Source organism: Camarhynchus parvulus, chromosome 1, assembly GCF_901933205.1.
Source record: "Camarhynchus parvulus chromosome 1, STF_HiC, whole genome shotgun sequence".
Classification (NCBI taxonomy): domain Eukaryota; kingdom Metazoa; phylum Chordata; class Aves; order Passeriformes; family Thraupidae; genus Camarhynchus; species Camarhynchus parvulus.
Window position 1 is genome coordinate 110342189 of NC_044571.1, and position 27135 is coordinate 110369323.

Below are 27135 nucleotides of genomic sequence, written 5' to 3' on the forward strand. Positions count from 1 at the left end.
AGAAAGAAAGCAGACCCTTATGCAGAAATCAAAAGGAAGACAGAGTATTTTGAGGAGAAGATGAAAAGAAGGGATTAATTTTCCTGATTTGCTTAAAAAATGTTTGGCCGTGCAACAAGGATTTAGGATGAGACTGCCAGAATTACTCAAAGCTTCCACTCTAGGAAGTTGTTACTATTAATAGCAGATAATACACAAAGATTCCCTTATTCCCTCACAGGGACAACCCCGGTAGAGAGGGCTGTGCTGGCACTAGCACCTTCCAAGCAGGTGTTCAGAAAGTCCCTCAAAGTGACTTATTTCAATGGGTGCACACAGGATCCCGCAGACTCTGCCTGTAGGAGCTGCTGCCCTCCGGTCACACAGCCAGGGGTTGATCCCAATATTCACCTGCACAGAGTGAGCAGACTTGGTGCCTGGATTTTATCAGCTCTTGCAAATTCAGTAGAACTACTGGTCTCTGGAATTTAGCAGTTCTTGGGAAACCTTCACGCTCCTTGTCAGCACACGCTTTTCCTCTTTGGTCTGTTTTCTGGGAATCATTTCTCCACCCAAATCTACAAATACCAACAGGACCAATTCAGTTTCACACAAAAGAGGCATTTATGACTAGTGCAGTTGGAGGCTGTTGTGGCTAATCAATTCACTCTAGAGAAACTTAGTGTAAATATGGCTCCTTCCTATTAATGAGCAACCACAGCTCCTCTTCCTGAAATCCAAAGCCACCAAGCTAGGAAAAATGAATGTTTAGTGTTCATATTTGAATGTACAGACTCTATGAAACTGGGACAGACCTTCCCATGTTCAGCCTCAGGGAGAAACATTGATTGACTGGTCTGGATTCATGTTTGGATGGTATCTGCTTATCCCCAGCCCCTCTGACTTACATTCATTTGGGCGCTTATCAGCATGGATATTGCATCTAGCTGATAAGCCTGTTGATAAGCCTGTCTCTTGAAGGATGGCCAAATATGACCGAGCTGACCCAAACTCAACTACCAAACACTATGATGAGGGTAGCTTTGAATACTGGATTCTTACAAACCATTTTGCAAAGTGAAAGTCCTTCATGTTATGTTGATGGTGCTCAAGCACTGATTCTCAGTTCTCTTCTTTCATAGAGCCATGGAATAGCTTGAGATGGAAGGGATCTTTAAAGATCATCTAATCCTTGAAGGACATCAACCCATTGGAATGAGTCCAAAGGAGGGCCACCAAGATGACTATGGGGATGAAGGAGCTCTCCTACAAGGAAAGGCTGAGAAAATTTGGTTTGTCCAGCCTGGAAAAAAAAAATACAGCTTAGGGATGACCTAACTGCAGCCTTCCAGTACCTTTCACAAGAGCATGTAGTGACAGGAAAAGGAGGAATGGATTAAAACCAAAAGAGCATGGCTTTAGATTAGATATTAGGTAAAAAATTCTTTATTGTGAGGGTGGTGAGCCACTGGAACAGGTTGCCTAAAGTTGTGGCTGCCCCATCCCTGGAAACATTCGAGGCCAGGTTGGATGGAGCTCTGAGCAACCTGGTCTAGTGGAAAACATCCCTGCCCATGGCAGGAGCTAAATAATGCTTGAAGTCCCTTTCAACCCAAACCATTCGATGATTCCATGACCTCTTCCAGTCCACAGCCCTGAAATTGCAAAGAAATTTACACAAATCAGTCTGAACATTTATATAGTACTGATGAGATTTGTGACTTTAGATGTTCAAATTGTATCAGGCCTTGGCAACAGCGAGTGGTCGGGCTAGGAGCCTCTTACAGGCTGGCCCAAGTGCTTGATGTATCCAGGGGATTCATCGTTCTGGGGGAAGTTCTCCCCAAAAACGCCCGGAGGGAGCGAGGGCCCCCGGAGCTGTGCGGGGCTGGCGGGTTCTGAGGGCGGCGCTAGGAGGATACCTGGGGGCTTATCCCAGCTGCACGCTCAGAGCCCCTCTGGGCTGCGGCCGCTCGTGCAGCACGGCCCCATCTATCGCGAGCCGCCGCGACAGGCAATGCCCGACAGGCCACTCTGTCGCGACGCGGCAATGTCCCCATGGCCGCCCGCCCCCTCAGCGCTGGGGCGGGAACTACATCTCCCATGGCCGCGCGGGGCGGGCGCCGCCGCCATCTTGGGCCGTGCGGCGGGGCGGCCATGGCCGCGGGGCGGGCGGCGCTGGCGCTGTGGGCCGTGGCGGCCGCGGTGGCCGCGCTGTGCCGCCTGCAGCCCGCCCTGGCAGCAGGTGAGCGGCGGCACGGCGGGACGGGACCGCGGAACGGGGCCGGGGGCCGGCGGGCGGTTCCCCCAGCACCGCACCCCGCGGGTTGGAAGGCGCGCCCGAGCCGCTGCCCGTTCCCCGCCTCCCCAGCCCGCCGCTCGTTCTGCTGGCGGGGGGATCGAACCCTTTGGCTTTTCCTTCCTGTGTGTTTTAGATGCCAAGTGGAAAGCGATAACTGGGCAAATTAAGAAAGCTGTGGAAGCCTATGAGCCGTGTGTAAAGGAAAATTGCAGCTGCCACCAAAGGTGAGAGACTGGTTTCCTTTCGACTGTGCAGGTCTCCGGACATGATGGAATACTCACTGACTGTGCAGGTCTCAGGAGGGAATGCTTGCGGCAGCACTGGTGAATTGGGGATAAACCAGGGAATATTTTGGCCCAAAAGTGTCACATCTGCAGCTATGGGTCACACACCTTGTTACCGCTTGCAGCTGAACGTACAGTGTGTTGGCATTTCATATAGACCACACAATAAACCATACACATAGCTGGTGGCATTTCTCTTAACAGCCCACTTCTGCCTTTTCACTCAGTGGGACTGGGGGGTTTGATACCTTTATCAGCATTTTTGTTTAAAGGAGGAGAGGGAATTTAGGAGTTACCATATTCTTCTGCCTTTAGGATTAGGATTTCAGATGCAAAAACACAGATACCCAACTTCAAGCCTCCTATTTAAAAGTATCAGATGTGCTCACTCATTTTGGGGTTTGAGTGCTATACTGGCTTTTAAAATCAGATGAGTCATGTTGAGCTACTCTTTGTACTCTCTGTTTGGAGTTTTTGATATTCATTGCTCTTGAAATATTGATGAGAGAAAGTCTCATCTAGCTGAGCCTTCCAGTCTTTCCTAAGTTCCAATCCATATACAGCCTAAAGACATATCCTAATCTTTAAGCATATACCCCACCAGCTCCTGCCCACCTTTGGGCAAAACACCTTCCCAAGTGGTTACAACCTCCAAAAATCTGCTGTGGATCATGACAGGCAATAGTGACATAGGGTGAGGATGGCTGTGAATGTGCCATGGCACTGTAACTCTCTTCCTGTTCTCAAGCTCATCCCGTTTGCATCCCTCCCAGACTGCTCATGCTGTTGTGGTCAGACTCTGCACAGTGGCAATTCCTGACACAGTTTTACTGCTCTCTATTAGATTAGGAAACAACAGAATTCTGGAGATTAGAGGGGACCTCTTGAGATCATCGAGTCCAACCCCTCTGCTCAAGTAGGGTTGCCAGGACTGTGACCAGTCAGGTTTTGAATATCTCAACATTAATATGCCAAAGAAACTCCACATCCTCTCTCTGCAGCCCGTACCAGTGTTTGACCACTCACACAGTGGGATCACCCCGACACTGTTTTCTTAAACTGAAACATTGATGCAATGTCTACCTAAAAGCAAAGAATGTTTCCTTGGCTGTTACAATCTGACAGTGTTTATTACACGTTCCAAGCAGTTAGATCACAGGACTTTTAGAGTAATTTTATATAAATTGCATCCTCCTTCTGTGTTTTCTTATATGTTCATTAGGTTTGTGCTTCCATACTGTGTTCCTGGAACTCGCTGGTGGTGTGCAGAAGTCACAGGACATGTGCTGCATTGGCCTGTCCTCCTGGGCCAGCTTTCACTCACCCAGTGTTCCTGGGTGATGGTATTTCATGCAACTAGACTGTTACCTACATTTTTAATGTCTGCACAGTGCGACATTCTGTGAGGAATTTGGTCTTGGTGTGCTCCATCATTTACAGAGAGCCAGAGCACAAGGGCAAAGTGAGCTGGAGGGTTTTACCCAAAACATGCCTGGGTATGTCAGGTACTTCTGTGAGAGAGTGACCAGAGTTGTCCTGTGCTGGGCTCTGTGTTCAGGCAAACAGCACATAGGTAAAAGTGTGAAGCTTGAACCTCTGAGGAACTTGCAAGACTTAAATTCTCACAGCAGAGCTCCTAGAAGCTACATGGAGCTTCTTTTAGCTAGAAGCCTGTTCTGCACACTGCAGTATTTCATGCACAGTATCCTCCCTGTGGTACATAATAGTGGCTGATGGTTTTGTTTCAGTGTCTGGAAGCAGGACCTGGCTCCTTTTCGAGGTGGCATTTCCAAGGAGACGATGGCAGATGTGGTGAGCCGGAAGCTCGGGACCCACTACCAAATAATTAAAAACAAACTGTATCGTGAGCAGGACTGCATGTTCCCTGCAAGGTAAGAGCTGTGCAGAGGATCTGCTCTCCCTAGCTGGGACAGAAGAGTGCTTCCAACACTGCCAAGCTGGCAGTTATTGGGTACAATGATATTTCAGAGGTCTGAATTCCTCATCAGAGCAGAAGCCCAGAAAATAAACTGTTAGGCTTATATGCATCAATAGGAAAATGTAATTGTTGCACTTCAGTGCACAAAAGGTTGGTTAGTTGTGGAATCCCACAGAAATTCAGGTCAGGCCAGATTTTATAGGATGAGTTGCCTCATTGGTGTCCATACTGTAGTGGGACTTGGAGGCTGCTCTAGGCAGTTCCCAGTTTGCATCATTGTATGCCTTAGGCTCACCATCTCTTCTGCCTCTGTGCAGAGAAAGGTCTGCAAGAGTCTGCAGGAGTCTGCTTCTTTATAGGTGTTTTGCCATGTGTCATTTCTCCACAGATGCAGTGGAGTTGAGCACTTCATTCTGGGCATCATCCAGCGCCTCCCTGACATGGAAATGGTGATCAATGTGCGAGACTACCCCCAGGTTCCCAAGTGGATGAAACCCATTATCCCAGTCTTCTCCTTCAGCAAGGTACACACACCTTCAAAAGCTGAGCATTTCCAAGATGTGCATGTCCTTCTTTCTCTTGGGAACATATTTTTAAGGATGGTTCTCTGCAGATTTTCTGTGTGTTGAAATTGCTTGCTCCTTCTTGCCCTTTGTTTCCTTTCGCTTCCAGTTTTCTGACAGACAGACCTGCAGATCAATTTGATAGATCAGCTTTTCCCCTCATTAGCTCCTCTTCCAGGTCAAAAACTGTACCTCTGCTGCAGTGGAATGATACACACCTGGGTGGGATATGTGCCAGTATTCCTCCCATTTGCTACAACACCTCTGTTAAAATTGTAGCCATACTTTATCAGCAATATTAAGGATTTTTGATCATGTCAGTGGTCATACAGTAATCTCATTTAATGTGAATATTTTAGTCCTTGTTTTGTGATGCCACAGATGGGTGTTTCTATAATCTTGTCACCTTCGCTGAACCCTTTTCTCTTGGATTCCCTTTTCCACCTGCAAATGTGCACACGTGTGCAGAGGTGCACACATGCATGGAGACAATTGCTCTTTGCTTCTCTGTTCCCAGACTCAAGAGCCCTCCTGCATGTTCTCCTACCTCTCCCACTGTTAAACCTGACTTGTAGCATAGTGTTTCATCCTTTTCAGCAAAATGCTCCTACACCTCAAGCTTTGGCTAATCTTACTTTGCCTTAGTGTATGCCCCAATCCTGCACTTTCATGACAAATCCTATTTTTGGCTGAAGTCCAGCAGGCAGTAAGATGCAAGGAGAAGCAATGAACTATTTGGTCTTGCTAGTTCAAACCCAGCTCTGCTTCTGCTAACGTGCATGATCTTACTCTGAACCTCAGTCTTCAGCTCATGCAATCTGAACCATAATGTGATCCATAACTATTGACTACTCCACAGCAGTCCTAAAACTGTCTCTAGATTTTCAGTACAGGCAATAACCACGTTTGCTGCTGGATGCAGCAGTAAAGCCAAGCTGTCTTGCCCTTTGGCCATTGAACAACCTTAACTTTAGCCAGCAGAACCCAAGTTTTTGCAAAGCAGGTTACAGGAGCTTAATCTTTGCAGCTGTGTTCATCATTCTGCCCCTGAGTGCCCTGCAAGACCCCGAAGAAGTTGAGCTCTGCACTCACTGTTGTCCAGTATTTGAACTGTTACCTCAGCCCGATCTTAATTGAAACCCAGTGACCCAGGCACCGCTCACATTTCAGCAGCCAGTGTTAGGAAGACTTCAGGGTGCTGGTCCCATGTGCTTTCTAAAGCTGAAAGTATAAGGGATTGAAATATTTTCCTGTTCTGCGTCTCAGAAAGTTGATCATGGAGCTGTCATGCTCTGTTACCAGTGCCTGGTTGTAGCAGGACTGAGAAGACAGAGAAGCCCATGCTCATTCATGTTGGAAGGGAGCTCAGAAGTCATCCAGTCCAGCACCTTTGCTCAGAGTAGGACCAGCTCTGGGCTGCATCCTGCTCAGATCTGAGCATCCCTGGGGACAGGGCATCCACAGATAGAGTTGATGAATGAAAACACATTTCCCACTATCTAACTGGAATTCCTCCTCTTGTAATCAAAGCCTGCTGCCACTTATTCTGGCTCTGCACTACAGGAAAGAGTGTGCCTCCCCCTAAGCTCTCCCATTAGGCAGTAGGAGATGGCATTTACATTCCCCCAAGCCTCTTCTTCCTATGCATGGACAAACCCATTCCTCAGCCCTGTTCATAAGTCATGTGCACTAACCTCCTAACTACCTCACTGGGCTTGGACTCTCCAGTACCTCCAGGTGACAAACAGATGGATAATTGTGTAGGAAGTTTTCTGCTAGGGCAAGGAAGTTGACTATAGTCTGGTTTCATGGAAGGGTTTAATCTTAAGTGCTGATCTTCCCTCTGATAATATATGGGGACTTAAGCAACCAAACAGGAGTGAGGAACTGGAATTCTTACATGACCTGGATATTTGTTACAGTGAATTGTTAAGTGATCTCTAGGAAGTGTGAAATGAACTGAAGTGTTGGAAACCTTAATGTCAAAGTGTCTCTAAGTGCCTCTATCTCTGAGGAGGTAATAATGCCTCTTGACTTGTCATCAGAAGAAAACATTTGTAGCTACACATAGGCACAAGTCTTTAGAAAGGTGAGTTGAGCTCAGGTCTTTTGCTATTTACTAATCAACTGCCTCATGGATCTCTTTTGCTGTTTTCTACATGAAAGTTCTGTGTCATCACACTGCAAGACAAGGCCTTTTAAAAATCGTTGAAGCATTTCAGCATCGAGCTGTCTTCATATGAACCCTGCCCAGGGAGGTTGTGGAGTCTCCCTCTGGAGACATTCCAAACCCACCTGGATGTGTTTCTGTATAACCTGCTCTAAGTGATCCTTCCACAGCAGGGGGGTTGGACTGGATGATCTCCAGAGGTCCCTTCCAACACTGATAATTCTGCCCAGCAAATGGTGACTGCAAAGCTCTTTTGGCCTCTTTTGGACACATGATGGAGAAAGCCAGCAGAGCTCCCAGAAGGAACATTTGTTACTGGTGGGCTCAGTCAATAAACCAAAGTAGATATTACTCTCATTGTTGCATTACTCTCCTTTTTCTCAAGACATCTGAATACAATGATATCATGTATCCTGCCTGGACATTTTGGGAAGGAGGACCAGCTGTTTGGCCAATTTACCCAACAGGTTTAGGGCGCTGGGACCTCATGAGAGAGGACCTCAGAAGGTATGTTTTGGGAATGGTTATGTGTGGGGGGAGGTTTCATGGAAGACAAAAATCCGCCTTGCACTGGGCTAGTGTTGATGTCCAAGACCATAAGTCACAAGCTGGCCTGTGATCTGTCCTGCTGCCTCACATGAACTACCTACAGCCTAACTGCTGTATGGGAATTCTCCATGGAAACCTTGGGTGATGTCACTGGAAGTTATAACTAGCTCCTCTGTTTGCAACCCTTTAGTAAGGAATGCAGAGGACAAACTATGCACATCCTTCATGCTGTCAGGGCCAGATTGCTATCGGGTTTGGGGAGAGCAGGTTTGTCAATAAAGTAGCAGTTATCTTTTGCCTGCAGAAATCTCCCCTGACATACAGAAATATTCTCCTTTCTTTTCAACTACTTCTCTAGGAGCTGTGTTTTTTTCACTGCAGGGATGATCCAGGATGTTTGTATAAGCTACTGGAAGGCTAAAGGAAAGCCTTCTTTAGATCTGCTTTTACTTGAGTGTCATTGTGCAATAGAAAAACCTGGAACCATTCCTAGGAACCAAGAGTCATTACTGGGCTAAACAGAAGACATTTCTGGCTGGGAGTCTTCCTTTTGGCAGGATCTTTTGACTTACTAGCAGAGCAAGGGGCTCCTTCCTATGGAGAGTGACAAAGCAAGTGTGCAACGAGTGAACACAGAAACAAAATAACAAAAACCACTTCTATGTAATTGACATCCAAATGCAAAGTTTAATCTTTTGCTCTTCAAAATCTGAAGATCCACGTGATTATTCATAGCTAATCTATGAATAAGCTACTATGTGTTGTAGTGTAATGGAGGTGCAAAGCATTTACTCATCCTTGTGTTTTTACTATAAGGAGATGCAAAGCTTGACCTGCACAGGTAGATCAGCTTGGGGTCAGGACCTGCATGTTCCACCAGGTGCAGCAGAAAAGCATGGCAGAGTTCCCTGAGAAGTGGTGAGGCAGGTGACTGCGCTGGCAGAAAAAAACCCCAGGTGAACAGCTATTTTGAAGGACTTCATTAGGTTTAAAATGGAAATGATTAGGAAAAACAATGAACTCTTGTGTTTTAAGTGCAAAACACTAGGTGGGTTTTTTGTTTCTTGATTGGCAGTTTTGTTTTGTAGTGGGAAATGACTGATTAGAAACTCTCTAGTTGTTTTTCACTATCCATATTCACTACAGCAAAATAAAGCCACAGCTCAAAAAGTGGATTCAAAGCTTAGACAAACTGTTAATACCCTTCAAGGTTTGGTGGGGAGCTGTGTGTAATACATTGTTTTGCCTGAAAGGTGTTCTGGAAAGTAGCCTATATTATGTTGCCTTAAACACAATATTTACAAGAAAACCTGTTTCATTGGTGCTTGGTGAGAGTTTTTTTTTATGCTATAATGAAGAAAGTGATTTTCATCAAAAATGAAGACTAGAAAAAGACACCATGCTGTGAAATCTGATGAGAGTGTTGTTTCATGGTTATATTAAATCACTTATTGCCATGTGTCAAAAATATTTTCAGATCTGCAGAAAAATGGCCATGGAAGAAAAAAATCTCTAAGGGATATTTCCGAGGATCCAGGTGAGCATTTTTTCCTGCAACAGAAAATTCTACCAACAGGGGCTATGACAGCTCTCTGTATATAGAAATTTCCATGTCTCCTAGACCTAAACCCTAATTAAGAGTGTATTTTCCAAAAGTAAGGAAAGTAAAACATGTTGTACAGCATTGCACTATTAGTTATTCTCCACAAGAACTGCCATTTGCAACTAGTTTATTATAATCACCTAATATTGGAAACAGAAGTTGTGATGGATTTGCCACATTATTTCTTAATGACTAAAACTGTCACCTCAGGAGCCCGCTTGTTTTGTTCTGTGAAGGGAACTGCAGGTGCTTGATACAAATTTAAAGATTTAATATTGCTGTTCATGCTTCCTGCCAATGTGAATGCTTTATTTGCTGTGCAAGTGCACCACACTGAATGAAAAGTATTCTGGCCTTAAGGTACCTGAGTGGCGGGGGATAAGAGAAGATTTTTTTTTGGCCTCTCTCCAGTGACAGTTTGAAACAATGTTAAACCCTATACTTTGTTTCTTCCCCTTCCCCAATAGGGAAGGATTTAATGGCTTTCCCGGTAGGCTCAGCAGCTGACGAGGAATGTGTCTCGGGGATGTCATAACCTTGTTTATCAGCAGTGTTTTAAAGCCCTGTCAGAGGGCTGAAGATGCTGAGCATCTTTTAACTTTCTCTAAGGTGGGAGTTAAAGCATTTGGCACTCATCAGGATAAAGGCAGCAGGATTTGTCCTGGGAATTGTTTAAATAATACTGTTAAATATATAGTCAGTCAAATAATTTTGGTACCCATAACTCATTCTCCTCTGTTAATATACCCTTGGCCAGAAATTTACTGTGGTACACACTTCACAGTGTTTTGGGGGCACACAGGGAGGTCAGCCTCAGAAAGAAGCAGTGCCTCGAGTCCTGTAGCCTGTTAGCTGTGTTGAGTCATGAGGATTGGCAATTAGTGACAGCATTTCTTTTTCAGAACAAGCCCTGAGAGAGATCCCCTCATCCTGCTGTCCCGAGAAAACCCAGAACTTGTTGATGCTGAGTACACTAAAAACCAGGCTTGGAAATCTGAAAAGGTGTGTGGGTGTTTGTCTGTCTTCTGAGTGTGAAGGCCAGAAAGGGTGGCATTGCAGGATGGCTTTGATGGGAGAGAAACATCTTGTTGGAGAGTTGTGGGTGATCCTTTAGAGTGGGGGAGGTTTGTAGTTCCCTTGATGGCCGCACCTCTCTGACAGATGAAAGGAAGGAGTCTCTAGAGCCTGGCAGGCCAAACACTTTTCTTCCTTCCACGCTTGTTGTTCAAGGAAAGGAGAACACTTAAGAAGACGAATCTCTGCCAATCTCCTCCTCTCCCACAACAAAATTGGCCAACCCATAGCCTTCTTGTCTCTGAGCTGCCTCTGTGGTGTTGTCAGTCTTCAAACCTTTTTCTGTTTGCTCCATTTCTTGATCCTATTGTGGATAACTTTCTGATAACTGTTGCTGATAACTTTTTAGTTTCTTACTTAGTCTGCAGTCCAGCTCTCTCCAGACAGTCTTGGCTAATCCAGTTACACTTGGCTTCACACAGTCCATTGTCCCAAGCTGTTTTCTACTCTGTAGCTGCCAACAAAACATTATCATTTAATGTGTTTGTGCTGGCATTCACTTACAGGCAGTGTGTAATTTACTGAGCTTTTTTTCATGTTTGAAGGGCTGGGAATTCTTTATGATCCTTCTAACAGCCCACCAGAGAAGGTTTTCTCAGAAGTGGGAATGGAAGCTTTTGACACCTTACCTTTGTTTCTAAGTGAGAATGAAAACAAGTTAAATCACCATTTGAAGCTTACTGTTTTGTTTTGTTTTGTTTTGTTTTGTTTTTAAATTCTCTTTATTTTAAGGACACCTTAGGAAAGCCTCCTGCAAAGGAAATTCCACTGGTTGATCACTGCAAATACAAGTAAGAGTTTTGATTAGTAAAGCTGTTCAAGGGCTGTGGGTTAGTCTTTCCTGGCATGGTGTAGGGTCTCATTTTATTTTAAGGTCTAATTCAACAACCAGCCTCATGCAGATATGAAAACTTATGAGCAGATGAAAATTTGGGAGCTTAGCATGACAAATGCTGCCATTGGGTGTATGTAGTAAAAGAGAGAACGTGAAATCTGATTGAGCAGACTCAGTATTAATTAATACTTTTTATGTTGTTTAGGAGAATGTGGTTTTGATTTACAAAGGTTTTTATTCTTTAACTACTTAATGAGGGTTTTTTGGTGTAACACTCTCACAGGTTTCTATGTGCAATATAAACTCTTAGTGTGTATGCACTTGTGTGTCAGATGTTTTGCTTTTTCTTCTGCTAGTTGTGATTCTGCCAGCCAGAATCTGCTGATATAAGAGCTCAGTCATTTGGCTGAATCTGTGTTTTTGTGCAAATGTGATTGACTTGTCTCATTTTGTATTTCACTAGACTGAAGCACAGATTTCTCCCTTCTGTTACACATACACTGCCCAACTCTGGTGCTCCCCAGCCCATCATATGGTTTAGGCTGAGACCTTCTCACACACTTTTGCTGCAGCCCAGGGTGGTAGGGTCAACATGAACTTTTGTTTGGTCCTTTCAGTGTAGGTGTTACAGCAGGCTGAGGTCATGGATGGTGGGAGCTGTGTTTGGAATTGGACAGAGGCATTTTCTTGCTACATTCTTGTTACATCTCTACATTATTTGCTGAGTTCCTTATACAGTGAGCTGCTCGTGCCTGCCTTGAGATCCTAGGTAGTACAAAGGATGCAAAGTGATTTCAGATTTACTCCTTGTTAATTGCTACTGAACTAAGTTTAGCTGTAATTCCCATCTTGCTCAAAATATATATAATATATAAGCTCCGTCTTGCCCAAAATAGTTTCATTAAAGGAAGAACTCTCTTCCCCCAGCCCAAAATGTTTGACTTCAAAGATCAGTTATGTTCTGGGGAGGTTTACCCGTAGGAAAAATAGCTTTCCATATAATAGGAGAAATGTGGGTTTGATAAAGAAAACAAGTAAGCAAACAAACATCCCTATGAGATACAGTTTGCTAAGAGAAATATCCCCTTGCCACAGTCAAGCCCACTTTACTAACTTGGCAGAAAATACTGAAAACAAAATTGTGGATTCTTTGTTATCTGCGAAGTCCATCTGTTGTGTAATGGCCCATTCAACCTCCTAGGGTTGCATTCCCAAGTTAATATCCAACAATTACATTCAGATTAAAGCAGAATCCCAGAGGAAAAAATAACCTGAGATAGATGTGGCAAAGCACAACAGTGAACAGAAAAGCTTCACTGCAAGGCAAGAGGGAATTGGGAAAAATTTCCTTGTGGTTGACAAAGCCTCTGGGTGACCCCATAGGGTTGCAGAATCCATGTTGTGACCTTCCATGCCTTGCTGGCAATTGTCCATGAGGCCTTGTTGGTTTGTCACAGGGAGGTGCTTTTATCAAAGGTAAAGCCTCACACCTTGAATTTCTCACTGAGTTTTGACAGACAGCAGAATCTCAACTTCAGCTCGCCTTTCCTGTGAGCAGCTTCAGATAAATACCTTTCCTCTGTTTGAGTGACCTGCTCAGCTGCTGCCTGCCAGGGAAGGTTCACTGCTGCTTGGAGACCAGCACACCTTAGTGCACTTCCTGACACAAGGTGTGTAATCAGGTGCCTCTCTTTGCTCCCCCTGTTAAAGGTACCTGTTTAATTTCCGGGGAGTGGCGGCCAGTTTCCGCCTGAAGCACCTTTTCCTCTGCGGCTCGCTCGTCTTCCACGTCGGAGAGGAGTGGTTGGAGTTCTTCTACCCGCAGCTGAAGCCTTGGGTCCACTACATCCCAGTGCGGTCAGACCTCTCTGATGTCAGGTGTGGGGCCTGAGGCTGCTCCCTGGAGCATTCCATACCATGGGGAAGCCTTTGGGAAGGGAGGATGGTTTGTGTTAGGCCATGAAGTGCCTCCACTCCGAGGCGTCAGGCAAAGACTCTTGGAGGTCATGACCTTTTCATCACTGCCCCCAAAGAATCCTTTGTGGCTGTTACTTGGGGATTACAGTTTCACTGGAGTAAGTCTTTCACTCTCACTGAAATCAGCAGGCACTAGACACTTAAATTTGCAAGTGGGCAGCAGAGATAAGGGGGAGGAAGAACTTATCAGTGGGCCAAAAATGTGTTAGCTCCCAGATTTCAGGATGTTGTCCAGAACTGATGTGAAACAATCAAGAAGAGAAGTTTCTTCTGTGCTCTGAGGTGAGCAGCACCTTCACTCACTTGTAGACTCTTAACCTCACCCTGCCCAACAATTTAGCCAAGGGGTGATGTTCTCCACTGAGCCAGTTGTTTCATAGATTTTTTTTGTGTGTGTGTCTTCATTTTAGGGAGCTGTTGCAGTTTGTAAAGGAAAATGATGCCATAGCACAAGAAATTTCAGAGAGGTAAGCAGCATGTCCTTCCTGGCTATTAGGCAATCTTCTTCCAAAACATTTTCTTACACTGCTTTTGAAGAGGTTGCCCATCAAAGACAACCCAGTCTTAGGAGGGTGCAGTATAACTGATCTTCTGCAGTGACAGCAGGAGGGCTGGAGCAGTGATAGCAAGCAGAGGGAAGCAGTGGGCAGGATGCTGTGTTTAGCTCTTTGGCTCACATGTGACCCATGTCAGGAACCCCATGGAAAGCTGGCAGAGGTTGGGAGCTTTCGTCTCAGTATGAGACAAGCTGGCTCCTGGGAGCTGTATCTGCACTGTAACCATTATCTATCCAGGCTGGTCTGAAGCAGCATGCATCAGAGCTGTTCTAGCTGCATGTGATAAGTGAAATCTGATGTTTATTATCCCAGATAGCAAATACCATCCTGAGGATAGCAAAAGCACTGCAACGTCAGAGCTGTGAGCATGAATGAAAATTGTGAAATTAAAACAGACAGTACAGAGCAGTGCATGTTTCTCATTTGAAACAAGGAAGTGTGAAAGTTGATATACATCCAAACCAAAACTAATGACTCTTGTAGGAACTGGGAAACAGGCCTGACTGTGCCTTGTGTGTCTCTAGGGGACGTCAGTTCATCACTGAGCACTTGGACATGGAGGACATCTCTTGCTACTGGGAGCATCTGCTGTCTGAATATTCCCAAATCTTGACTTACAAAGTGAAAAGGAGGAAGAGCTACAGCGAGATCACTTCTGGACAGCTGAAAACAGAACTGTAGAGACTTCTCTGTTTTTCTCTTTGGCTCAAACTGATCACTGTGGAAATCTGAAGATCAGTATTAACTTATTTCTTGCTCTCTCAGACTTACCTTTCACAGCAGAACTACAGAGAAGTCAGCAGTAGGCTGACTTGGATAGTGTTTCCAGGCACTGGGGCCTGGTTATATTGTCACCACAAGAATGTTAAGCAGCATATTGGATTAAGGTTATTCAGTGGGGTGGTCAGTCATGCCTAGAGGAGGGATGCTAGCATTTAGGACTTAGTTACTACCTGTCTCAAAATGATCCTAAGTCCCATTCAGTCGATGAGGAGCCTTACTGGAATTTTTACCAAAGGTCATGGCAAAGGACACAGACTGTGAGCTGCACTCAGCTAGTAAATACTTGTCCCTTTGTTTGGCAAATGTTTTCTCAGCTGGGTGATAGCACTTGGGGTATTAGGTTTTCTCTGACAGAAGCAGAAATGGGGATTTGGGGGTTACATTTCTGGATAGCTTAGAGTTTATCTTTATGTTGGGTTTTAGAGGTTGATGGTAAGGTTTTGACATGCCCTTGAAAGGATAACTGATCCTTGCAGAGTACCCTACCTACCTCACAGGGCATCAGCATGTGCTGGTGATGGGGCCATCATCAGTGATGTGCTTGGCAGCTGAGACAGAGATGGTTCATCCTCCAGCAGATGAGCTGGGTGCCTGCACAGCCCTGCACAACTGAGCCCCTGCTAATTATCCCTCACCAGCTGCCTGGCCAGACATCCTGGGATGTCATCCTTAGGAACCCAGAGAAAGTATTCACAGAGGTAGATTCAGCACTTCCTTTTTCCAGAAGTGCAGAATCTGCTCTGGTCCCCTTCTGTAATCCTTCCAGGATTATTTTGGGTTGTTTTGGTTTGGGGTTTTTTTAGGGTTTGGTTTGGTTTTTTTTTTGAGACTGATAATACATCTGCTCACTTCAGTACTTGCTTCTTTTCTTCCCCACAGCTGTGCCACTTCTTTTTTCATCTCCTTCAGCCTGCTGGTTGAGGGAATATCTTCAGTCACACAGTAGCAGCTACTGCTCACATTACCCATTTTGGGTTGGTCACGGGCTGTTTGTGCTTGCTGTGTTTATGCCCACCACAGCCTCTGTGGTGCAGAAGGACTGCAATTCCTGAAATGCTCTGTGCCCCCTAAGATGAGAGGCTGGGAGGCAGCAGCATCTTCTCTGGCACCCAGACAGGAAGAGTGTGGGATGGCAGGAGGGGCACAGGAGCCTCCCAGGGGAGCACCCCTGTCAGTAAAGCAGCCTCAAGGCTGAGAGAGCAGCACATTATAATGGAATAGGATGATAGCAACAGCTCTCAGGCCCCTCTGTAGTCAGTGTGGATCAGGGAAGAAGGAAATTGCATGGAACAATAATATTTAAGTGCATGTGTGCCCTCACAGAGGCCATCCAGCCGTGGTACAGGGACACAGCCACTGGCCCTATTGATCAAGTGCTGGTTGCTGGGACAGTGTGTTGGTTTTGGGACCAGTGCTGGGGTTATCCCATCCAGCAAACAGAATGGGGCATTAAAAGAACCTGGTTTCCCAGGAAAACCGTGCCAGAGTGGAAAGGGTTTTCTGGTTTTCTGTTTTTAGCCAATGGAGAGACAGCTCTCCAAGAAACTGAACAGCCCTCTATGATATTTTAAAACCATTTGTAACAAAGTGTTTTTTAGAATAAAACAAACAAAAATGAAGTTTTGCTGACTGCATGTTTCTTCATCAGAAGAGTAATAAGAGATCTATGGAGCCCCAGCTTTTCCACCTGTAGATCTTGCAATGAGACTTGATTGTTGCAGCTTAGGTGGCCCTTGGCCAAAGAGATGGTTCGCAGGACTGGGGGAAGAATCCCGGGAATTCAAGTCCCATGGGTTAAAATATGCACAGGCTCGGTGGGAAGGCCCAGGCACCTCCCCTGGTGGGGAGCTTTCCCTGCTTTGGTGAAAGGAGGATTCACAACAGAGGGAGTTGTTTTAGGGAAGGCAATGAGAGGCACATTCTCGCCGCGCAGCATATGCGTCTTCAAAGCCCGGGGATGCTCCCCCTCTGTCCTATGCAAACCGGGCATCACAGTCCCCAAAACTCCTCTCTCGCGGGGAGAACAAACCTGGCCCTGCACACACGGGCAATTATTTGGAGTCATTAATGAGTAATTAACGCCGAGCCGAGCGGTTCGGAGCCGCTCGGTGCCGTGCCCCGCCGGGCCGCAGGGGGCGCTGTGTGTCGGCGCCGCCGCTGCCGCCGACCCGGCCATGGCGGAGCCCCCCGGCGCTCAGGCGGGCTTCGGGCGCCCCGCGCCGCTGCCGCAGACGGGCTGGGAGCGGCTCAGCGAGCTCTGGCGGCGAGAGTGAGCTCTGGGCCGCGCTGGGGTGGGCCGGGCTGGGCTGGGTGCTGGCGGTGCCGCCGTGCCTCCCCCGGCCGACCCTTTGCCCATGGCTGCCCTTGCCTTGCAGCGAGCAGCAGCAGTTCCCGGAGGAGACGGTGAACATCGCCAAGTCGGCCTTCACGGCGGGCGTGGTGGGCTGGCTCTACGGGGGGCTGCCCGCCTTCGTCAGCGCCCGCAAGGCCTTCATCGAGAGCAGCCACGGCGAGATCTTCCAGAACCGCGCCGATGCCGTGGTACGGGCCCGGGGCTGCGGGGGGAGCGCCGGGCACCGAGGGAGGCCCCGGCCTCGGGAGGGCACCGCGGGTGGAAGGTGCCCTTGGAGGCGCGGCCTGGGGTGACAGCGGGGCCCGCTGGAGGCCCGGCGCCCTCGCGTGTGTGGGACGCGTGTGTTTGCCGGGTTCTGGGACAAAAAGTTTGCTGGGAGTGTGTAAGTGCGTGCGGGTCAGCTGTGCGGGAATCAGCGGGGCTCCGTCACCCAAACTGCAGGCGGTTAGCTTCAAAAAAATGTCCTTCGTTACAGAGAAGGTTGGCAACGAAGTTTACCGTTCAGATTAACGTGTCTCGAAAAGGCTTTCTGCTTCTAAGTTTTAGTGTGCTGACAGGAGACTTCACAGTATCAAACTGGGGTTGTACTCTTGTCTTATTAATGCGAGTCATTTTTAGACCATTTAAAATTCTTTTAGAACAACAGCACAACAAAGAACGTCTGTGACATTTTATAGATGTATTTGAACTTCTGGGTGTTTGTTATTCAATTAAAGTGTTGGTTACCTGGATTAGGAGGAAGAAAACGCTTTAAAAAACTGCCTGATGTAAATTTTGTATTACTTACCATTAGATTTGGCCTCTGATGTGGTGACCTGAAAATTACCACTGCCTGACTTCACTCTGGTGACTGTGGTATATCTGAACCCAGACTAAGCACCTACACCCCAAGCACTGGAAGAGAAAATTTATTCACTTTCACAGCATTAACTGCAACATTTTTAATTTTTGTGAAGCTTGCATTAATCAATTATTCTAAAAAACTTCTTTTCAAACTTTTAAGTGTCAGTGTTAAACAGCAGAGCTTGATGGTATTTTAACATTTAATGCAGATGGTTATTATTTACTTGCTATATTTATTGATGGTTATTATTTATTAATACTTACGAACTCATAATAATGAAGTAGTTTCTGGTTTTCCTCCCTTCTCCTCTGCTGCTTTCCTCAAAGAACCCTCCCAGTCCACCCAGGATTAGAAAGACCAGTTGACATTCCAAAGTGGAATCGATTCTCAGTTTTCCCGTTGGTGGCTGGGAGCAGCTTTTCCTCCAGAGATGGCTGACTCGATCGGAGTTGGGGCACTGTCAGTCCCTGCCCTGGCCTGCTGGGTGCTGGCAGGGGGCTGTGAGCTGTGACGTGTCCTCTCTGTCCCCTCAGCAATCGGCGCACCGCGCTGGTCTCCGCAGCTTCGTCCGCTACGGCTGGCGCTGGAGCTGGAGGGTCGCGGCCTTTGCCACCGTGTTCAAGTGAGTGTTCCTGATGGCAGGGGGAGCAGAGCAGGAGGTAGGAAGGGAAGGGAGGGGATGGGCGTACCGTGAAAGGAGGCAAACCTTCTTAGCATGCTCACTCTGGTGAAGGAGGAAATGAAACATGTAAACCCAACAGGATGCAAAGATGATTAATTGTCCTTAAGCTTTTGGTTGCTAGAGTCGCACAGAGCTGGCCAAGCTCTGGCTGAAGTAATAGCCAAGTCCAGCAGGGCTTTGAAGCCCTGCCTCCTCTTCCCCACCACCGCCTCTGCTCTTGGGGCATTGCTGTTGGGTTTGACATTGTGCTGGATCATCATAGATGGGCAAAATGGTGAATACACAGAGGTTTGCCTAAATACATGGGACAGCTGACTGTGCAAAATGACCACAGGAGATGGGAAGAGTGAGGTGAACAGCACACTGGAGCAGCAGATACCTTGGCTTACCTCATCTCCAGGGTCTCCTGCAAATCCAGCTGGGGAGAGCTTTGCAGAGACCCCAACAGGGAGACTTCCTGCTTTGCATATTGAGGGGATCAAAGGTCGTCCCAATGACCCCTTTTTCATTTACCTACCATTGGGATATGGCAGGGAGGTCTGGAAGGAATAAAACACAGTGCTCAGATCAAGCATCCAACCTTGCCCCCATTCATGCCTCAAGATATTTAGATATGCCCTCAACTGGTACCTGGCAGGAATAAACAAGTCAAACTAATGGAGCAGATTGGCAAAGGATGGGGAATGGAAAGGGAACTGGTGAGGGAGAGACCATGTCACACATTTAGCACCTCTCCCCTCATGCTCACTCCTCTGCAAGTGTGGCTGCATTCCCAGCTGGCATCCACGGGTTTGACATCGAGATGTTCTGGGGTGCCACTGCCTCCACTGGCCTTTTGGATGGCATGGGAGTGGGTTGCTGGTTCTTGTCCTTGCCAGCAGTGCCCCCTGCTCTGGTGACTGACTGAGGCTCCTGGTGTTGCCTTAACCTGAGTCTGGTTGCTCAGGCAGGAGCATGAGGAGGGTTTGACCTTTTAGAATTGCCCCAGAATTCTCATCTTCTAATGGATCAACACAAACCCTAAATGTGGAAAAGCCCTGTTTGTACATCTGTTACTGACTTGAATGCTGTTCTTTCTTGACAGCTGTGGTATTTTCTGAGACCTCTGTCATAAGGAGGAAATGATGAATCTGACTCCGTGTTCTTAAAAGGCTAATTTATTATTTTATGATCTATATTATATTAAAGAATACTATACTAAACTATACTAAAGACTACTGAAAGGATACAGACAGAAGGCTAAAAGATATTATTGAAAAACTCATGACTCTCTCCAGAGCCTCAACACAGCTGGCCCATAACTGACCAATAAGTCAGAACAATTCACATGAAACCAATGAACAATCACCTGTTGGTAAACAATGTCTAAACCACATTCCAAAGCAGCAAAACACAGGAGAAGCAAATCAGATAATTATTGTTTTCATTTTTCTCTGAGGCTTCTCAGCTTCCCAGAAGAAAACTCCTGGGCAAGGGGATTTTTCCAGAAAATATGACAGTGACAACAGCTGCTTTCTGCTTTTCCTTCATCTCTTTTTGTGCTTTTTCTCTGAGGGAGTGTTAAAGTGTGTTGGCAGTTTCTGGAAGTGCTTTCTAACCCACATTGATTTTTGTCCTTTCTGCTATGTCTCATTACTCCCAGTTTGTATATGCTGGTGGTACTCACAATTGTCACTACTCCTACTTTGTATACACTGGTGTTACTCACAATTCCTTGTTCTTGTCCTCAGACACTTGCAGGGGATTGTCTTGCTCTTGAGCAGTTGCTGAATATCAGACCTAGCACTTCCATGTACCTGTTTAGGCCTTCAGATTTTTCCTGCACGCACAAAACCAATGCAGAGAGTGTTCTGCTGCCCTGATTTTCTTCCTTGAGTGTTTCAGTACATTTCTGGCAATAGAACATCAAACTAAGCATGGCCTTCTGAGCAATGCCCTTTTAAACTAGAAATATCTCCTTCCCTGTTGTTCAAACTAGTAAATTTATAAATTTAAACCTGCATTGACTTTCTCTGCAGGTATGTTCTGTCTAAGTTCTCCTGCTTTTAAGATCCCACAGTATTGGCTGGCATTACTTTATATTTCTGTCTCTCTAATATTTTTTATTCCTTTCTAAATTTCTTCCTCACTGTCTTTTGTTTTCTGTGGCTGTTTTTAGTTTAGTCTCTGCTTTTAGGCTTAGTTAGTGTGCTGTTTGCTTACTCTCCTGGAGCTTTTGATTTCTTTGGGTTTTCTGGATTTCTTGGGATTTGACATGTAACCTCGTCGTCTTCCACCAGGTGTCTCCCCTGCAGTCAGATCAGCAGCCCCTTTTTCACCAGCCCTTCGGAAAAGGTTCTGAATGAAGCTATTTGCTGCTCAACATTGTTTCTGTAAAGCCCAAGTTGAAAATTCCATCCTGCAGTTGTGAAAACTCCAAGTTTCACAATTAAAACCCAAATTGGGTTTATCTGTGTTGGGAAGGAGAGAAGGATTGCTGCTGGCTTGTCAATGTCATGCAGGAGGCTGGGGAATATGTGGCTGCTGAACTGAGAACAGTGTTTTGGGGCTTAGCTGATGTTTCAGGAGTTGGTTTACCTACTCCAGAGGGAAATCTGATGCCACAAGAGTAGGTGACCCTGCTGATGTCATGAGTGTGACTTAGGCTGTTGTACTGGGGACTGTTTACAAGGCAGGATCTTACTGACACATGGATCAGCTTCTGGGCTAAATGTCCTACATCAGGACTGGCTGATTGATAGGACTTTTTCATTGCTCAAATTCTTTTCTCCTTGCCTATATTGCATGTTCCTAGGCACTAGAACAGGTTGTTCAGAGAAGCTGTGGATGCCCCATCCCTGGAGGTGTTCAAGGCAAGGCTGAATGGAGCTTTGAGCAACCTGGTCCAGTGGAAGGTGCCCCTGCCCACAGTGAGGACTTGGAACTGGATGACCTTTAACATCACTTCCAACCTAAACCATTCTGAAACTATGATTCTATATGATAGGAAAGAAAAATCTTTGATTAAAGAAAAGGAGTATCTCAGATCCAGCTCAGGAACTCTGATATTCCCTGGCCTGTGTCTGTGCAGCTGCCCACAGTAAAGTCACAGAAGTCATGGCTGGCTTGTGTGTGTGCTCTAAACAGATGGGCAGCCAGGCAGTTAGAGGCAACCTAAGAGCTGGCTTAATGAAACCCAGTTTTCTTTCAGGCTGTGTTTTGCTACCTCTCTTTTTCCATGTGCAGCTGCTGACTTGTGTGCCTTGCCTTTGCAGCGTGGTGAGCACGGGCCTGTCTGCGTACCGCGATAAAACCACCATCAGTAATTTTGCTGCAGCAGGAGGTAAGAGTGCTGTAACCCTGTGTGCTTCTCTTTGTTAGCAAGGGTTGTAGCAGAAAAGCATTAGCAAGTATCCACCTCCCTTGGGATTGAGCAGCTTCTGTGCTCTTGGCTTTTGTTTCTTATTCCACTGACTTTGCTCCGTTGTTTGCCTGCTGCAAGTCTTTATTTGTAACAGAGATACTGATGCACTGCTGAAACCATTGGGGAGTTTTGTGGTTATCAGTTCATCTTCAAGATACTTGCTGGAGTGTTTTGGGTGGAAAATGCTTGTGTGGAGTAAAGGCAACACTGGGTGCATAACCTGTTCTCATAACCACCTATTTAACAGGGAAAGCATTTTTTATTTCCACTCTTGGTAACAATTCAGCACATTGTTTATAGGCTGCCCTTTTCATGCTAAGTTTTGCATGCCCACTTTTGGCAACAGGGCTCTGGGTATGTGATTTGCTAGTTCAGTTTTACAGGCTTTATTGCCCTTACAGTTGGATACACTTTTTACTGGTCTTTTCTGCCTTACATGTCAGCTACTATTATTAGCTGTTGTTGAACAGAAAAAAGGGTGAGGGAAATCATTCTCCAGCCTAGAGAAGGCTTGGTTTTACTTTCATAGATGCTTCTATGATACAGCAAAAACTTTGGCAGTTTTTCTGAAGCAGAAGGAACTTTGTGCAATGTTTCAGTGCAGAGACCATGGTGACTTTGTGGTGAAGGTCTGTCCCACTGGCCATGGCACTTGGTTTCTGCTCTGCTTAAAGCAGATGTCAGCTCATGGAGAAGAGAAATGCAGCAAAGCAACTCCCTGTGTTGGTGTGAGATGTCTGTGGCGGGGCTGTTTCTAGTTTCAGTGGGTTTGTTCTTTTTGTAGCCTTCACAGGAGCCCTGTTCAGAATGCACTTGGGCCTGCAGGGCCTGGCGGGTGGTGTCATGTTTGGAACGGCGTTTGGGTGAGTTGTGACTGCTGCACACACCGAGCCTGGAGTCACAGGTGGGGCTACAGGAGCTTCCCTTCCTCTCTTGCCTTGAGGGATTCTCTGTTTCTCTTATCATGATCACTTTTCTTCCAACCTTTAAGCTGTTTTTCTTTTCTTCTTTGTTTCTTGTTTTGTGTTTTACTGCTCTCTCAGTAGTGAGAGCTCAGTGGTCTCAGTAGAACATCTTGTTTGCTGCTGTTTGCTTATTAGAGGGAGCAGCATAGGCTTCACCAAAGCTAAAATGTGAAGCAGCAGCCATTAGGAAACACTGAGGGAGTAGCTGCATGGCTGGGCTGTAAGGTGGCACGTGTCTTTGTGTGTGTCTTGCAGTCATGAATCTCCTAAAGTTCCCTGGGATGTGGAGGAACCCATGGTTCTGTCTCAGAGGCTCTGTCCTTCTGGACAATGACCTCTAACTCAGGAGAAATCTGACTTTTCAAGCAGGACTGGGATTTCTTCTCAAAGTGCTGGCCTGTAAATATACTTACAAGTGAATCTGAGGATCCTACCTGAAAAAGAGAATGAGCTTAATTTGTGCTGCTTGGCACCTTCAGGATGGTGCCAGCTGTGGGCATTTCTGGAAGCAGCCTAGGGAGCTTCACCAGTGAAAACATAAGTATTTCCAGAGCTGGATGGAAGCTGAGCAGGGGTGTCACTGTCTGAAATATGGTTTAGGTGTTCTATGGGATCTGCATTGAGCACCGTAAATCCTTCCACTCCTTTGTCCTGTGTGTGCCTGTCAATGAGTAAATTCAAAATATGTTATCACTGGGCCTCCAGTGAGTCACAGGTTAGTGGGTGACAGTAGAACAGGAGTACCTTAGTCTGTGCTGTGATGTGAGTTTTGGTCCCCTGCATGCTCCTTTTGCTGATGCCAGTAAATTGTTGCTGTTGTGTGTCCCCTGGGTGACTGGTGCCTCCTCTGCTTCCTCCTTCAGGATTCCTGCAGGAGGCCTCCTGATGGCAATGTATGGCTTGGCTGGTGAGACCTTGCAGGAGAAGAGGAGTCGTGAGCGCAGGGAGCTGTACGAACAGAGGCTGGCAGACTGGTGAGGAGCAGCTCTGTCCCTTCAGTTGTGGACTAGGAGGGCGTCTGGGCCTGTGGGTTCAAACATTTAGAGAAACCACGACACACTAGGTTTTCTAAACCTCAATTCTTCTCTTGGTTGTTCACATACCAGTCTTAGAAATGCTGATTTAATTCTTCCCAGTCTTTCCTTCATTGCTTCCTTCTTTCCATCCCTATTAAAGAGAGGAAATAAGGAGGATAGCTGGAGGCTTGGGGAACAAAAAGCCATGACACTGGTCATGTGAATTACTGAAACTTACTCACTAGTTCTAGAAGAAATTTTCAAGAGCTTGGATTCTGCAGTCATGTCTCTGTCAGGAAGATACAGGCATAAAATTGCTCTGCACTCTCTCTTCTCTCCTTAGGCAATCCAGACTCAGTATGACTGAAATCTTAGGCCAAACAGAAAGCAATGCCCAGGGAAGACCAGAGATGGAGAGAGCAAGAGAACTGAAGAGCTACTGAGTCTTCCCCAGATCTCTGTTGTAAGAAGCTACGTAACATTTTGGTCCTGCTTGATCCTTCAGTTAGAGGATCATGGAAGTTGTCTGTGAATGCAGTTGTATCCTGTGAAAAAGTGTTTTGCTGAAAACATCGTTCAGGGATGGATATCACTGCACAAAGAGCTTGGAAGGGCCAAACCTGTTCCACCTGAAAAGTGGAAATACAAACTTTACAGACCAGGAAGTGTCATGTAGCTTTGGGAGGAAGTGAGGGTTCCAGCGCCTTGTCTAGAACCCATTTCACTGCTGAAAATGTCCAAACCACCAGTGATGTGGAAATACTCAAGGTAAAGGAGCCTATGAATGGTTTGTGTGCTAAAGGTGCCCTGAATCCAAAAGTTAATTATGCTCTGGTAAAAGCTGCTCTTCAGACAGTGCCTGAACAACTTGCTGATGGTGGTTTCTTACTTGGTTCCTACAGTACTTGGGGTATTTTGCAGTCAGTGTGGAACAAGGGTGGAGGAGCTGGGAATTACATGGAAATACCCTGAAATAGGCATGTTTTGGGTTCCTCAATAGAAGCCTGAGGGTGCCACAGAAAACATGACTTATTTCTGATGGTGACAGTGGAAGCCTTGGCACTATGGACAGCTTTAACAACAAGAAGGCCTCTAATTTAATTTGCAATTTGGAAATCAGGGGATGATCTTTGGGGGAAATGTAGTTCAAGACACTCAATAAAGGCATCCAGCAGTGGTGACTGTGTCCATAAGCTCTTTATGTCAGTACAGCTGGTACTTTATGCTTGTACAGTGTTGGTACTAGAGAAGCATCCTTGAGTGACATTCCTTGAGAAGAGCCCAAAGATCCCACTAGACATCCCTCTACCCAGGCAGTAACAAAGGCAAGAGCCACAGGAGTGCCAACTCTGTTGTTTTGTTCCAGAGATTAACTGCTCAGTCAGAGCTGTGACCTGTGGGTGGTGCTGGAGTTACTCTACAGAGCATTGTCTGTACTCAGAAGGGTGAGGTGGCCCATCACTGCTCCCCCAAAGCAGGAGGTCAGAATTCCTGTTCCCTTTCTTTGTTCTCCTACTGAAAGGAATTACATCCAGGCAGGATTTTGGGGTGTTCTTCTCATAAGAAAAGAATCTGTTCTGGTTGAATGCTTTTCCAGATAATTAGTGTTGATTAAAATATGAACAGTTGATCCCACAGAGTGTATTCCACCCACCCAAAGCAGATTTTTGGCACAGTTTGCTTTCAAGAAGGTGTTGTGTTTTCTGACTCCTGAAGTGAGCATTTAATTTTTTAAACACTCCAGTGTAGCTCATTTTTCCATTGAATAAACATGTGTATTTCAGGGTTGTCATCAGCCAGCTGTGATTTTCCTTTTCTGTGTGTAAGTGAAGGATCTGCAGAGGTATGGATATATCTTCCCCTCATCCTGTTTTAAGCTGTATGTGTTGGTGACAGTAATGGTGGTGTCCTTTGCCCCCCCAAAAAAGAAAAGAGGCCTTTCTAAGTCACATTTTTGCCATTGTGCATACACAGCGATGTCTTATCTTCTTCTTTTTTATCTTCTTTCTTCTTGCTGTTACATCTCCACCCAATATCCCACACGCTTATCTGTACAGCAGCTCTGATGGCATTTAGCTGTGTCATTGCTCTGTCTCTATTCCTGTTTGGTGGTATTTGATGTGATGCCTAAAGAATACTGATTTTCCTGTGCCTGACCGTTGATGCAGGGTTGTTCTTCCATGAGAGGGAAGGCTGAGCCAAGGTGTAGCAGTTGTGTGGATTTTCTCTCTGTGCAAGGGAGGGCTGCTGCAAGTTCTTATGCTGCTTTTTAGCCAGGGGAAGCAGAAGCTTCCAGCTACACTCAAGATTAGCAGCCATTTGTTTCTCAGTTTCCTGCTGAATTTAGCTCCCTGCACTTCCTTATTTCTTAGACTCCTGAATGGGGAGTGAAGAATCGGTTCAGAGTTTGTTTCTTACATACCTGTAAAGGATTCTTCACATCCCCACTCCCTCCACCCCCAGCAGAAGCACAGCACTGAAATTAATGACGCTCCACTTTCAGAGCAGGTAACCCAAGGAGAAGGGGTACAGTGAGAACACCTTACACTGGGTTTTGTTTTTGCAGGGAGCCTCCTGTTTGGAGGGAGAAGGATGATCTGTGGCTACACTGCTCAGCTAACCCCTGGCAAACCGAGAGAAGTGAGTGAGGGGTGTGGAAGTCACAGGTTGGGTTACCTGAGTGTCATTTTGTCATTGCTGTCAGCACATTGGACAGAGCTGTGGCTTGATGCCAGCTGTACCTGGTACAGCTTTGTCAACACCTGCATCACCTACCTGGATCCTGTGAAGTGGTGGCTAACATGAATAACAGTTTCTACACAGTGCACAGACAGACATCTTTTATTACTAAGGAAAGGAAACTGAGTTTACAATTTATTTTTTAATACAATTAAAGGAGGAACCCCAGGAAACATTATATACAAAAGATCCAGGGTAAACAGAGCAGCTCACTTGCTACAATGACACAGATATGAAGCTGAGAAAGTCTCACAGAAACCATTTGTGTGCAACTCACTGAATACAGCATAAGGCAATAGAAAATGTGATCCAGAGTATTAGTGCTTAATGAAAAATGAGCCAAATAACCTGATGCTAGACATACTTGTCAGTGACATTTTTGGATTCCTTTGGAAGGAGTTACTGGAAGTGTTACTGGAGTCTGTGGTGATGTGGAAATGTTTGGCACAGAGCAAAGAACAAATCCCTCTCTGGGAGGCTGCACAATCCCTGGTCAAGGGCAGAAGAGAGCATGGGAT

General features: G+C 46.0%; 2 protein-coding genes across 2 annotated transcripts; both read left to right on the plus strand.

The window, feature by feature from the left end:
- Positions 1 to 2128: 2128 nt before the first annotated feature.
- On the plus strand, positions 2129 to 16234 carry POGLUT1 (protein O-glucosyltransferase 1). Its single transcript, XM_030958561.1, has 11 exons — positions 2129 to 2224; positions 2415 to 2505; positions 4314 to 4457; positions 4893 to 5028; positions 7623 to 7744; positions 9264 to 9323; positions 10292 to 10391; positions 11196 to 11254; positions 13009 to 13176; positions 13686 to 13742; positions 14357 to 16234. The coding sequence occupies exons 1-11, from the start codon at positions 2137 to 2139 to the stop codon at positions 14511 to 14513; spliced, it is 1182 nt and encodes a 393-aa protein (XP_030814421.1). The 5' UTR covers positions 2129 to 2136; the 3' UTR covers positions 14514 to 16234.
- Positions 16235 to 16767: 533 nt separating this feature from the next.
- Positions 16768 to 25057, plus strand: TIMMDC1 (translocase of inner mitochondrial membrane domain containing 1). The gene is made up of 7 exons (XM_030960930.1): positions 16768 to 16884; positions 16991 to 17156; positions 18346 to 18434; positions 21749 to 21816; positions 22682 to 22760; positions 23726 to 23836; positions 24222 to 25057. Exons 1-7 carry the CDS (start codon positions 16790 to 16792, stop codon positions 24319 to 24321), a joined length of 708 nt encoding a protein of 235 aa, XP_030816790.1. The 5' UTR covers positions 16768 to 16789; the 3' UTR covers positions 24322 to 25057.
- The last annotated feature ends 2078 nt before the right edge of the window (positions 25058 to 27135 follow it).